Source organism: Oncorhynchus masou, chromosome 7 (genome assembly GCF_036934945.1).
Source record: "Oncorhynchus masou masou isolate Uvic2021 chromosome 7, UVic_Omas_1.1, whole genome shotgun sequence".
Taxonomy (NCBI): domain Eukaryota; kingdom Metazoa; phylum Chordata; class Actinopteri; order Salmoniformes; family Salmonidae; genus Oncorhynchus; species Oncorhynchus masou.
Genome location: NC_088218.1, coordinates 8,829,590 through 8,843,730, shown reverse-complemented (window position 1 = coordinate 8,843,730; position 14,141 = coordinate 8,829,590). Strand labels below are relative to the sequence as shown.

Below are 14,141 nucleotides of genomic sequence, written 5' to 3'. Positions count from 1 at the left end.
CAACTGAGACTGCTCTTCTCTGTATCACGGAGGCGCTCCGCACTGCTAAAGCTAACTCTCTCTCCTCTGCTCTCATCCTTCCAGACCTATCGGCTGCCTTCGACACTGTGAACCATCAGATCCTCCTCTCCACCCTCTCCGAGTTGGGCATCTCCGGCGCGGCCCACGCTTGGATTGCGTCCTACCTGACAGGTCGCTCCTACCAGGTGGCGTGGCGAGAATCTGTCTCCTCGCCACGCGCTCTCACCACTGGTGTCCCCCAGGGCTCTGTTCTAGGCCCTCTCCTATTCTCGCTATACACCAAGTCACTTGGCTCTGTCATAACCTCACATGGTCTCTCCTATCATTGCTATGCAGACGACACACAATTAATCTTCTCCTTTCCCCCTTCTGATGACCAGGTGGCGAATCGCATCTCTGCATGTCTGGCAGACATATCAGTGTGGATGACGGATCACCACCTCAAGCTGAACCTCGGCAAGACGGAGCTGCTCTTCCTCCCGGGGAAGGACTGCCCGTTCCATGATCTCGCCGTCACGGTTGACAACTCCATTGTGTCCTCCTCCCAGAGCGCTAAGAACCTTGGCGTGATCCTGGACAACACCCTGTCGTTCTCAACTAACATCAAGGCGGTGGCCCGTTCCTGTAGGTTCATGCTCTACAACATCCGCAGAGTACGACCCTGCCTCACACAGGAAGTGGCGCAGGTCCTAATCCAGGCACTTGTCATCTCCCGTCTGGATTACTGCAACTCGCTGTTGGCTGGGCTCCCTGCCTGTGCCATTAAACCCCTACAACTCATCCAGAACGCCGCAGCCCGTCTGGTGTTCAACCTTCCCAAGTTCTCTCACGTCACCCCGCTCCTCCGCTCTCTCCACTGGCTTCCAGTTGAAGCTCGCATCCGCTACAAGACCATGGTGCTTGCCTACGGAGCTGTGAGGGGAACGGCACCGCAGTACCTCCAGGCTCTGATCAGGCCCTACACCCAAACAAGGGCACTGCGTTCATCCACCTCTGGCCTGCTCGCCTCCCTACCACTGAGGAAGTACAGTTCCCGCTCAGCCCAGTCAAAACTGTTCGCTGCTCTGGCCCCCCAATGGTGGAACAAACTCCCTCACGACGCCAGGACAGCGGAGTCAATCACCACCTTCCGGAGACACCTGAAACCCCACCTCTTCAAGGAATACCTAGGATAGGATAAAGCAATCCTTCTCACCCCCCCCCCTTAAATGATTTAGATGCACTATTGTAAAGTGGCTGTTCCACTGATGTCAGAAGGTGAATTCACCAATTTGTAAGTCGCTCTGGATAAGAGCGTCTGCTAAATGACTTAAATGTAAATGTAATGTAATGTCTTTTTAAAACAAAAACATTCCTAAAAAAATATCTAGTCAAAATTGCAAATACATTCACCAGAAGAACTGCCTGTCAAAATATTAACACAACTATACTTCTCTTGCGTCCAAGAAGACAAAACAAAGTTAGTCTGTCTTTTAAAAATCCCAGTGTGTGTGTGTGTGTATATATATATATATATATATATATATATATACACACACACTGTGTTATTTGCAGTCACGAAATCATGATCAAAACTGGAAGTACAACTATCCAAAGGTGCAGAATTCTGGGTAATTACTCACCTTTTACGCATATCACCAAACAATTTCAAACAAATTTGATTCCTGATAAATTAAATGAAGCACATTGTGTGCTTGATTAATTCATGATATCACAATCTATTCCATGTATTCAATACATAGGCTGGTTTGCCCATAGTTCTGTAGACTTTCCATTTGTGTACAGAAACACAATCCACAACAGAAATCGGTAAAGCTGAATACAATGGGCAACTGATATGAATGTATAATCCTCAATCCACACCAAAGCAAAACTATATAATGGAAGGTCACGTGTAGGAGATGACATAGGAGTCAGCCAAAGTTACTTAGAAGTAGTCCAACTTCATTCTCTGCATCTCTGAAAGTGATTTGAGCATTTGTAAAATATTCCACCCTAGTCTGGTGGTTAAAAGGTGTTTAGCTGAATATATAAAGTTTATAAAGTTCTTCCCTAGTGTAGTTCCTAGTTGACAGTTGCCATGGTTACACAGCATTTTCTAATCTCATCTGGTCTCATCTCTTATTGCCTCACGGAAGGCGGCTTCCTGGGACTCATGGGAGGTAAGCACTTCCTGTATTTTCCCTCTCCAGCCCCCCTGATTGCTCTCCATGTTTGTGAAAAGTATACTTAAGGGTGGTACGCGCATTAAGCGAGGGCTGCGACCTGTTAAGTGGCCAGTTCAAATCCAAGTTGCAACTACACCCAACATTCTTAAATAATCACATTTATAGTAAACTGACTGAACAAAAAGCTTTAAATATGTGACAAAACAATTCTGGTGCTTCCCTCCCTAGTGACACAGTAGACTAGACACTGGGATATAAACCAGAAGGTCACAGGTTCTAATCTGGGCAATACCCTTTCTCAAAAAATATTGCCATTTGGCAACTTCTTATAACAAGCGTAACTTTGTCTTACAGGATTGTTCCCCGTTTCTGTTTTTAAAATCTCCAACATTTGTAGAATCACTCACCATATTATACTATAATTTTATTAGTCAAGCAGGAATGTTGTTTTAGGAGTTCCGAATAACAGCTCCATCACAATTAGCAGAACACTTATGGTTCTATTCAATCTGAATCGCTGAAGCTTTACAAATCGTGTAACCAACGTCACATAGCTCCCCAGAAGGCACACGGACACCCGCACTTCAAGGTGACTCGGTTTTTATGTAGAACAAGTAGAATAAAGGAATCACGTCGGCTCCATTTGTTGCATTTATATCTACAAAGTTCGTATACTGCATGTGGCCCTGGGCATTTGGGATAATTGTTTTTAATTTGTACTTATATTCAATGTTCTAGGATATTTCCTTTGAAGCATTTTCTTTGAAACGTATTAGTAGCAATAGGAATGTTCTTGGTTTGTTGGGTACCGTATTCTGGAGACACTTGAATGGCGAGCTGATCTCTGGCAGCACTCACAGATCTCTCTCTTATCTTCTCTTGGTCTGTTATCCCTTATCCTACTATTCCTGCTTTTGACCCATGACCCCTTTTATGCCCTGTGGCTTTTTGTCATCAAACCGTCGGTCCCATTCCAAATTCTCTGTGTTGCTCCACCCACGTGCACCTTGGCCACCCCTCTACCTGCCATACTGCCTCGCCCCCTTTCCTCCTCAGCCTGAACCCGAACATCCCCCTGCAGCGGAGGAGCCCCAGCAGAACGACGACAAAGAGTCCCAGGAGACCAAGGCCGGCTGGGAGGAAGATGAGCCTGCAGCCAACCAGGGTGGCTGGGGCGATGATGAGACTGGGGCCGCCCCGAGCTGGGATACTGAAGGGACACAGGCTTCTCAGGCATGCTGGGACCAGCATGTGACCCAGACTGGGCATTCTCAGGGTGGCTGGGGCGATAACGGGGCCCAGGTAGGGGAAGAGGCTGCAGATGCTGCCTCTGATGGACAGGCAGGCTGGGGTGATGCGGGTGCCCAGGCTGGGTGGGCAGAGGAGCCAGCTGCAGACGGGCAGGTGGGCTGGGCTGAGTCTGGGCAGACTGGCTGGGCTGACTCAGAGCAGAGCGTGAGTAGGCGGGGAACGAGGAAGTACTGTAGGGGAGTGTAGATGTGCTATAGGTAGCGCTGGTAGATGGACAGAAGGTTCATTACAGTAGTGATGGGAGACCAAGGCTTCAGAAGGATGTTGATCGTTGACTGGGACAAACAAACACCCTGTGATTACCCCATCTGACAGGAGGTTGATCACGTTTCAGTCTCCCATCTTTAGGATCCGTAGATAGATGGCATGGCTGTTGTGGCGGTCTGATGGTGGCACATGTTGACAGATTGTGCCCGGGGAGAGAGTCTTTGTGCCTGTGTGTATGTATTCCTGTGAAGTCTTCATACCTGTATGTGTATGCTGATCTTTGTGGGGTGGGAGGGATACATGTCCATTGGGAATTCTCACCTCCCCTTTCTCTCCCTTCCAGACTGACACTGCCGTGGCAGCCGCTGCAGGGGCTGCAACTGTAAGTTCTGGAGTAAATGGGCCATTCATATGTAGTACAAACATTGGGTCCCTGGCATATCACTCCCTCTACAGTGTGATGTAACCATTGTAGAATTGATTGACCACTTAATACATTTCTCAGTATCAAATTAAGCCTTTTCTCTGCTTATTTCTGAATCCAGACTGCGGTGACCAATGGGTCTTCTGAGGTGCTGCCGGCTGGAGTCATCTACAAGGTGAGCCCTTCGCTTGTCTTGTTTCTAGAGGACCATAGAGACAGCTACTGAAAAGGGGTTGTTCGAACACCTAGTTTCAGGTTCATGGAGGAAGAAAACTCCAGCACACTAGTATTTTTCAATATTCTGCCAACAATGGATCTTGGTTGTTGCGGTCAGTATATCTTAAATCAGGTAGCAATATCGCCGTGTGTGATGTCAAAAAAAAAAAAAAAATTCAGGTCAAAGCCATGCATGACTATGCTGCCACCGATGGAGACGAGCTGGAGATGAAAGCAGGAGATGTTGTGCTGGTCCTGGCCTGGGAGAATCCTGATGAGCAGGTCAGTAGCCAGCCGCATTCTACCCCCACTGAGAACTATAACACGTTTTCACACGTGATTGGGTTACATCCTCTGATAACCCATGCTGTTTTGTGTGTGTGCAGGATGACGGCTGGCTCATGGGCGTGAAGGAATCTCATTGGCTGGAGAACAAAGACCTGTTGGCAAAAGGAGTCTTCCCTGAAAACTTTACCCAGAAGTTGTGAGCTGGATGTCCCATCCAACCTGCACTCCCCTTCCCCTCTAATCCCTCTTCCGTCCTTTGGGACATCTGCCAGGATAGAAACAAACCAAAACCACATCATCTCAATCCTTGACCCATGTATCAAATGTGCTGGTATATTTTAGCAGATTCGCACGATTATTGTTTTGATTTGTTACATTTGACTACATAATGTATGTGTTTTTGCTAATGCTAATGTGGTCAGTAATGTATTTATGCTAAGCTAATGTGGCCAGTAGAAACAGAGAGTATGCTAGTTTCAATGAAAAAGTAATGGATGTCACACTGCTTGAACACCTTTTGACATGTCATGTAAAAAAAAAAAAAAACAAGAGTTGCATGATCATTTTAATGTAGTCATTTACGTTGTAACAACATCACACCCCTAGACGGAGATTGGGACTGCTCTGGTATCAGTCCTTCAGTTCTGACTGTGATGAGACAAAAAATTTACTGGTACTGGACCAGAACCTTGGGGCACACCAGATTAAAGCAATGTGACCTGGGTCATGTTCGGAACGGTACTCGAAGAAAAACGTTTTGCAACGGGGAAAAAAAAAAAATCTCTGTTCTTATTGGACAGTTCAGGTAGTATACCTCCACATTCACCCTACTGGCTCTGTTGTCGTTAACTCTTAAGTTTATACTTCAAGTCACTATTATTATATTTTGCCCAATGAAATGCAAAAAGACTCAGTAGCTGTTCTGAAACCATGTGATCTTATATCTGTGACCCGTTTAATGTACCATTTTCCTCTGAGAAGTGGGCTCCCTAGGCTGTCGCTCTGCTAAGATGAATGTTTTATCTATTGTACTGTCCCACTTGCCACCTTTGTATTGTACTGTCCCTCTCGCCACCTTTATGTTTGTACTGTCCCTCTCTCCTAAGCAGTAGTTGAAGGGAAAGAAAGGAAACCCAGCCGTTGCTCTCTCCCTTAGAGAGAAATCTTTCAGAGATTGGGTCAGTGGTCAGGAGTCACACATCAGAATCAGGCTCCCTAGATCTGTGTATTTTTCTATCAGTCCCTCTCCTGTGAAAGAGATTCCTGGGACATGTGTTAGGGAATGGTGTGCAGAAGCCCTGCAGCGTTGCAACCATATACATGGAATCCATAGAAAGGGCTTTGAAGTTGACACCTCTAGCCCTGGCAATTTGACTGGTAAACTCACGTGTGCAATGGCTGCCAGTCCACCCACTATGCCACCATTGACTTGAACGAGGAAGACTGTTCTATGGATTCTATTTCTACGGTTGCGACAACTTTTGTGAAACACTGGATAACTAAAGCAAGAGCATAATATGCTCTCAACTCTGTGGTATTGTTTTCATTAGAACTCAGGTTATTGCTTGGCTCTGAGTGGAGTGATAATGGCTCAATAATAAAATCTACACCTAACTGTCTGTATTAGAATATGTTGATAAGGGCTAGGGGTAATTAACAAACCGCATGTTCAGAAGAGTTTTAGAACTGTGGACAATGTTCTGATCAAAAGTAAGGCAACTATTTATGGGTGTCATACAATTTTAATGTAACAATCCATACAAGTATTCAAAGAGCCCTGAAACAAATCATCTCAATGTCCACATTGTGTCCTGCTGAAAACCAACGTTAAACTCAAGTCAAATTAAGCCTATGGGATGTACTGTGTTCAACTCCTAGATGTAGCTGGAAATCAACACCAGTGTGAACACCCTGTAACTGTATGTTTAAAATGTCTCTCAGTGGAAAGTGAGCGAGCCTGTAACCAACAGTCTTCTTTACAACATTAAAGATGTGTTCAACACCAGACACTGTGGCCTTCATTGTTTCACCTGCTTTACACCTGGGGGTTAGAACGCCTCTGCATGCAGGCCTGTATGGTGATCGCCTAAACAACATTTTCACACACTACTGATCACACATCAGAAGACCAATCAGACAGCTGCCCCTCACTCGGGGACTACACCCACATAGTAGTGGTCTGTGCTACTTTATCATAACACCAGATGGCAGTGTGACTTGACAGGCCTTTACGGCAAAGCATTGTAATGGCAGCCAATAGCAGGACTTGCTTAGTCACATTCCTCTCATGACATCATTGCTGCTTCTGTGGTGAATATACAGTATACTCTGTTAGCAGGTGCATGCGATGGAGATGCTTCCAGGACTCAGACTGGCTACCCTTTCAAGCCATGCCTCAAACAATCACTACAGATTCAGTGACATAAATAGATATTTCTTAACTCCCAAATAAGTATAGGAGCATCCCCATGAATTCATTAATTTTATCATATGAAATGGATAAACAAGTCAAATGTTTTGAAAACTTGATAATTTTGTAAACAAACTAATTATAAATGACTCCTTGTGCCAATGAAAGAGTCTTGAGTTAAAAGGTCACCTTGGTGTAGCTGTTACCTATGGTGCCTGTTACCATAGGATACAGTCAACGAAGCGTGAAACACAACATAACCCTGCCAGGCCACAGGGACAAGGGGAGGGAGTGAGGGCGGGGAACGCATCGCCTTTGAATAACAAATGGCTCAAACAGCAGGGGCTATGGGGGAGGGGATCAACCATCTTAAAGTGACTAAATCCTAAATTCCTTCGTTAACGGACCCATGGTACTGCCACTAACATAGTATGTGTATTTTCTAAGCATTTGTTGTGGTACAGGTTGTTCTTTAATGTTTAGGGATTAAATTACAGTCCCCTTAGGAACCTTTTGTCCTACGTAAGGTGGGGCTGGTCGGCCGGATGGTCAGAGTTACACATTATCATCCTGGGTAGATGGGGAGGAGTTATTGATGTGCGGCAGGGCTTGTATGCAGTGTCTCCTCTCGAGCTGAATGATTGGCTTTCCTCTTCCCAGCCCAGAACTCTGATCGACCAAACACATTTAACCCCTTTGTTACCAACAACAAAGCTTGTTACCAAGGTGTTCGCTAATCCTATAAATACAGACGAGCCGCCACCAGGACACACAAGCAAGATTTCTGTCGCAGATCCTTAACGTCGGCCTGAAGAAACTGCAACAATGGTAAGCTTCTGAATATTATGGCTCCTGCTCCCTTCATGCAGCGCTCCCATCCTTTGTTTCTTCAATACGCCTCATGTCTCTTAAAACAGATCTGCTTCTTGTTTCATTGCCTTGATAGATCAAATATATATGGTTAGAAATAGAATTGTATTGGCAATATTGATACTGATAATGTTACTGAGCAAATTAAGAGAGACGTTTAGCTGCAACATTAGAAATGCTATTTAGTTGTTTGACCTAAATCCTCCCAAAAACTGTAACCTGAATTTGTGAACATTTTAATATGGCTAATGGTTTCAATTCTGTCCTTTCTCTACAGCGTGAGTGTATCTCTGTCCACGTCGGCCAGGCAGGTGTCCAGATGGGCAATGCATGCTGGGAACTGTACTGCCTGGAACATGGGATCCAGCCTGATGGACAGATGCCCAGTGATAAGACAATCGGAGGGGGAGATGACTCCTTCAACACCTTCTTCAGTGAGACTGGGGCTGGTAAACATGTTCCTCGTGCAGTCTTTGTAGACCTGGAGCCAACCGTCATCGGTAAGTTCACAAACAATTTACCTACTGACATTCCAATCTCCATATTTTTATAGGTTAAAGCTACAGATATTAAATGTCAATTCCCCATGTCCACAGACGAGGTCCGCACAGGTACCTACCGCCAGCTGTTCCACCCTGAGCAGCTGATCACAGGCAAGGAGGACGCTGCCAACAACTATGCCCGTGGTCACTACACCATTGGCAAGGAGATCATCGACCTGGTACTCGACCGGACGCGCAAACTGGTAAGACCCAACCTAGTCATCTTTCAAGGTGGATGTTCCGTCCATCTATGATACAAATATATAAGGTTTGTAACGCATTCCTCCCTGTTTCTTTCAGGTAAGAATGAACTGGTAAGACTCATACTATTTTAAAGCAAGGCCTTGTGTTGACACCAAATGTGGAAATGCTAATAAATACTAGTGGAGTTGATCAATATCAATACTTCTATATGATATCCATAACGTTTGATATCGATGTGAGCAAGGCCTATCGTGATATCGGTTTATCCTTAAGCAATAAGGCCCAAGGGTGTGTGGTATATAGCCAATATACCATGACTAAGAGCTGTTCATCTGTACGACGCAACGCGGAGTGCCTGGACACAGCCCTTAGCCGTGGTATATTGGCCATATATCACAAACCCCCGGGTGGCCCGGGTAAAACATTATTTTTGCGCAAAATAGTGTTTTTTTTTAAACAAGTGCAAAACTTCATGGAGCAGGCCATTCAAAGAGTTGGTTTGATGGTGCCCTCTGATGTCCCCCCTCCCCATGCTTGCGGGAACAATAGAGAACAAACGAGGAAAGCACCATGTTCAATAACCTGTTTGACGCCGTTTTTCAAAACCGTAAGACGCAAAAACTAAAACTTAAGAACTGGAAGCATAGAAATAGTGCACATAGAACAGATCTACCACTTTTTAGACTTGCTTTCTATGAGGATGACATGCAGGTAGCCCAGTGGTTAGAGTGTTGGACTCATAACCGAAAGGTTGCAAGATCAAATCCCCGAGCTGACAAACTCAAATCTGGCGTTCTGCCCCTGAACAAGGCAGTTAACCCACTGTTCCTAGGCAGTCATTGAAAATAAGAATTTGTTCTTAACTGACTTGCCTAGTAAAATAAATTTTAAAATGTAATAAGTGGGGTGGAGAGGAGACTTCAACAGACTTCCCATTGTATTCAAACCGGCCACCTGGACATTCACACCCGGCCCAATGGGCAACGTGAAGCAGTTGTCTGAACTTCACAAAGCCGTGGAAATGTATTCCACACAGTTGCAATGTTATTCATTCAAACTAATATGATATCGGTTCGAAAAAGTTCAACTGATATTGATTTTACATATCAGTGCCCATCACGAATAAATACATTTATTACATTTCTACCTTCTGTTTCTTTCAGGCTGACCAGTGCACTGGTCTCCAGGGCTTCCTGATCTTCCACAGCTTTGGAGGCGGCACCGGTTCTGGGTTCACCTCCCTGTTGATGGAACGTCTCTCTGTTGACTATGGGAAGAAGTCCAAGCTTGAGTTTGCCATCTATCCAGCTCCCCAGGTGTCCACTGCTGTGGTGGAGCCTTATAACTCCATCCTGACCACCCACACCACCCTGGAGCACTCGGACTGTGCCTTCATGGTGGACAATGAGGCCATCTATGATATCTGTCGCAGGAACCTGGACATTGAGCGCCCCACCTACACCAACCTCAACAGGCTGATTGGTCAGATCGTCTCCTCCATCACCGCCTCCCTGCGTTTCGATGGAGCTCTCAATGTGGACCTGACAGAGTTCCAGACCAACTTGGTGCCCTACCCCCGTATCCACTTCCCTCTGGCCACCTACGCTCCAGTCATCTCTGCTGAGAAGGCCTACCACGAGATGCTATCAGTGGCTGAGATCACCAACGCCTGCTTTGAGCCAGCCAATCAGATGGTGAAATGTGACCCACGTCACGGCAAGTACATGGCCTGCTGCCTGCTCTACCGTGGTGACGTTGTGCCCAAAGATGTCAACTCTGCCATCGCCACCATCAAGACCAAGCGCACCATCCAGTTTGTAGACTGGTGTCCCACTGGCTTCAAGGTCGGTATCAACTACCAGCCACCCACAGTGGTTCCTGGAGGAGATCTGGCCAAGGTCCAGAGAGCTGTGTGTATGCTGAGCAACACCACCGCCATCGCTGAGGCCTGGGCCAGGCTTGACCACAAGTTTGACCTGATGTACGCCAAGAGAGCCTTTGTGCACTGGTATGTGGGAGAGGGCATGGAGGAGGGAGAGTTCTCAGAGGCCAGAGAAGACATGGCAGCCCTGGAGAAGGATTATGAAGAGGTGGGTACTGACAGTGTAGGGGACGAGGGGGAGGAGGAGGGAGAGGAATACTAAAAAGTAGTCAACTGGTAAAGAAAAACATCTGTGAAGAACAACAGGGAATGAAGAGGAGGATGCGGGGGTGGAAGAGTAGAATGTTAAGATCTATAATCTCAGCTTTACAACATGAATGTTGAAACTACACAAGTCTATGATTGTCAGCCATATACAGTTTTGACCAAATCGAGAATAGTAACAATTTTTAACCATCTATTTCTTTGGATATGAATCCTCTCTGTGAAAAAATAAAGCATTCATTGTCAACGCCCAAAATATTTGTCTGTGTCATGCTTGCTCAAAACTAATTTTTCAGTAATGTCAATGTATAAACCCTCTACCCTGTCTCATTCCACAGCTTGTGGCAAGAGGTTCTGCCTTGAGGGAAGTCAGTCATACTGTATCACACAATGATCTATTTGAGGAGGTAGTGCACCATCAACGGCCACACACTGGTGTTAATGGTGTCCTCTGTCTTTCCTGAACTTCGGCTAAACTTCTCCATCCCGTCCTGCTTCAGCTGTGGGAGAGTGTTTGGTTAAGGCTATTGAGTACTGTAAACACACCACTTTTGGTGATACGTAGTCAGCTCACACTGAAGCCATCTAACTTTCAGGTCTCTATTTCTTATGAAAACAAGGCGCCAAGCTCAGCTGACACACAGGGGCAGCAGGGTAGCCTAGTGGTTAGAGTGTTGGACTTGTAACCAGAAGGTTGCAAGTTCAAATCCCCGAGCTGACAAGGTACAAATCTGTCGTTCTGCCCCTGAACAGGCAGTTAACCCACTGTTCCTAGGCCGTCATTGAAAATAAGAAGTTGTTCTTAACTGAATGCCTGGTTAAATAAAGGTAAAATAAAAAATAAAAATAAAATAAAACACAGCTGTAAAACACTGACTCCTGAGAAGAAGAAATGATTGGTAACTAACGACAAATGAGAACTACAGTATCTCCTTAGATACTCATTGATGAAAAGTCAACTGTGGCTACAGTACCTGTGGTTAAACATTGCCCAACACTTGCTTACATTCAGTGTATTTAACAGCTAACAAAACTTTAGTGGTAGAACGATAATTTTCACCACACTCAAAAGTAAAACAAATACTGCTGCGGTAATGTCTTAGAGCTGTGAATTTGACAGCATGAATTGTAAAACTACACAATATTGATGGCAAGATAAATCATTTAGTTGATATATAATATGCTCTTTTAATAGACAAGCATTTTTATAAATGCCAATCCTTTGATAGGAAAGACTGCTTCCCTGGCAAACAATGAAGACTTCTGACCACACACACACCAGATAAACTAAGAACAAAAGCACTTTGTTTCAAAAAGAACAACTTGTGTGAAGCCAGCTGTTCACATTCTGTTATAGACAATAGGACTATAGACAGAGCTCTGAAATGACACCTGCTTTACGGAAGACAGACGTTGAGGTTTTCCGTAGGCGCCCGCTCACCTGAGGACATTTGCATTGTAAATTAATCTCTACTACTATGGTGACCATAATGATCTCCTGTAACAACAGCCTATTCAGGTCACCATGGGGAGGTATCCATTTTCTTTCCTCAGGGCAATGGGACAACATGACCTTTACAAAATGGATCCTCTTTAGTTGGAAAGAGTTTGAGCAGTAAATGTGTACAGTGTCCTCTAAGGTAAATGAGTGAAAACCATTGAAACAGGAACACAAAATATCTTGAAACAGACTTTGTTCAGAGATCAAAATACATTTTGAAATAGTTATTTTTCTTCATATAACTTAAGTTACATTTTACTTGTAAAATGTAACTACTATATGAGGAGGGCAAGGCAAATAAATGTAATACATATGGGTCTTATTTCACAAATACTGGACAGGTCAAGGTTACTGTTCACCCATCCTAGACTCAAGGTAGCAATTAATATTATTTGTCTTTCTCCCTGTTACAGTTAAGAATCAAAGATGGTATCAGCTTATCCGAGTTCTCCAGTTACTACAACAATGCACCGTTGTTGCCTAGCAATCCAGCACGGTTAAAAAGTTGCTCCATGAGCCTTTACATGACAATATAAAGGATTCCCCAGGTAGGCAACTGCTTCAGGAGAGTCCGAGAGTCTGAAACATGGTGAGAGCGTTTTCTAAAATCTAATGTTTGCTTGCAATTTAAAAAGTTAAAATATTTAAAAGACAAATATTAATTTAGTAAAAGATGATGATTTTAGTAATATTTTCATGTTACGTTTGTCATTGTGAGGCAATTAACTAGAATTAACTAACGAGATCATTAAAAAAACTCACCAGGCCATAGCAACCTTTATATGAAATAATTCAATCAAGAAATAGAAACGAGTTTTCCTCAAATTAGTGTAGCAAGAGTTCAGCTGTTTCCACCACAGCTTGTTCTTAAAAAATCATTTTTCTTTAATGGCATGTGACTTGAGTGATTCCTTTCTCTCTCTCCAGGGTGAATGTATCTCTGTCCACATTGGCCAAGCTGAGGCTCAAATTGGAAATGCATGCTGGGAGCTCTATTGCCTGGAGCATGGGATCCAGCTGGATGGACAGATGCCAAGTGGGGGGAGATGACTCCTTCAACACCTTCTTCAGTGAGACTGGGGCCGGCAAACATGTTCCCCGTGCATTCTTTGTAGACCTGGAGCCAACTGTCATTGGTAAACAGGAGGCTTTCATTAACAGCTGATGGAATTTGACAAAAAGCATACGTCAATAGTAGATATATAAATGTATTGTTGTCTCCCAATAGATGAGGTCCGCACAGGTACCTACCGCCAGCTGTTCCACCCTGAGCAGCTGATCATAGGCAAGGAGGACGCTGCCAACAACTATGCCCGTGGTCACTACACCACTGGTAAGGAGATCATCGAACTGGTACTCGATAGGACTCGCAAACTGGTAAGACCCAAACTAGTCATCTTTCTAGGTGGATGTACCTTCTATCTTTGATAAAGAAATATATGGTTTGTGACACATTCCTCCGTGGTTCTTTCAGGCTGACCAAGGCACTGGGCTCCAGGACTTCCTGATCTTCCACAGCTTTGGAGGAGGCACCGGTTCTGGGTTCACCTCCCTGCTGATGGAATGTCTCTCTGTCGACTATGGGAAGAAGTCCAAGCTTGAGTTTGCTGTTTACCCTGCTCCCCAAGTTTCTACTGCTGTGGTGAAGCCTTACAACTCCATCCTGACCACCCACACCACCCTGGTGCACTCAGACTGCTGGATTTTTCACACTCAACAGTTTCCCGTGTGTATCAAGAATGGTCCACCACCCAAAGGACATTCAGCCAACTTGACACAACTGTGGGAAGCAATGGAGTCAACATGGGCCAGCATCCCTGTGGAACACTTGAC

General features: G+C 44.9%; 2 protein-coding genes across 3 annotated transcripts in view; both read left to right on the top strand.

The window, feature by feature from the left end:
* bin1b (bridging integrator 1b) overlaps nt 1-6,640 on the top strand; it is a 46,218-nt gene extending 39,578 nt beyond the window's left edge. For both annotated transcript variants that reach the window (XM_064970263.1, XM_064970264.1), the window contains 5 exons: nt 2,160-2,183; nt 4,051-4,089; nt 4,253-4,306; nt 4,528-4,629; nt 4,734-6,640. In XM_064970263.1, coding sequence (XP_064826335.1) covers nt 2,160-2,183; nt 4,051-4,089; nt 4,253-4,306; nt 4,528-4,629; nt 4,734-4,835 — 321 coding nt within the window. In that variant the 3' untranslated portion in view covers nt 4,836-6,640. The remainder of the gene's footprint in view (nt 1-2,159; nt 2,184-4,050; nt 4,090-4,252; nt 4,307-4,527; nt 4,630-4,733) is intronic.
* Nucleotides 6,641-7,617: 977 nt separating this feature from the next.
* On the top strand, nt 7,618-11,063 carry LOC135543176 (tubulin alpha-1A chain-like). The gene is made up of 4 exons (XM_064970265.1): nt 7,618-7,873; nt 8,193-8,415; nt 8,512-8,660; nt 9,825-11,063. Exons 1-4 carry the CDS (start codon nt 7,871-7,873, stop codon nt 10,803-10,805), a joined length of 1,356 nt encoding a protein of 451 aa, XP_064826337.1. The 5' UTR covers nt 7,618-7,870; the 3' UTR covers nt 10,806-11,063.
* The last annotated feature ends 3,078 nt before the right edge of the window (nt 11,064-14,141 follow it).

Excerpts from the sequence above, each read along its gene's own strand:
- LOC135543176 (XM_064970265.1), top strand. Across the intron at positions 8,416-8,511 it reads CCTGGAGCCAACCGTCATCG|ACGAGGTCCGCACAGGTACC; the intron begins GTAAGTTCACAA and ends CCATGTCCACAG. Across the intron at positions 8,661-9,824 it reads TCGACCGGACGCGCAAACTG|GCTGACCAGTGCACTGGTCT; the intron begins GTAAGACCCAAC and ends TGTTTCTTTCAG.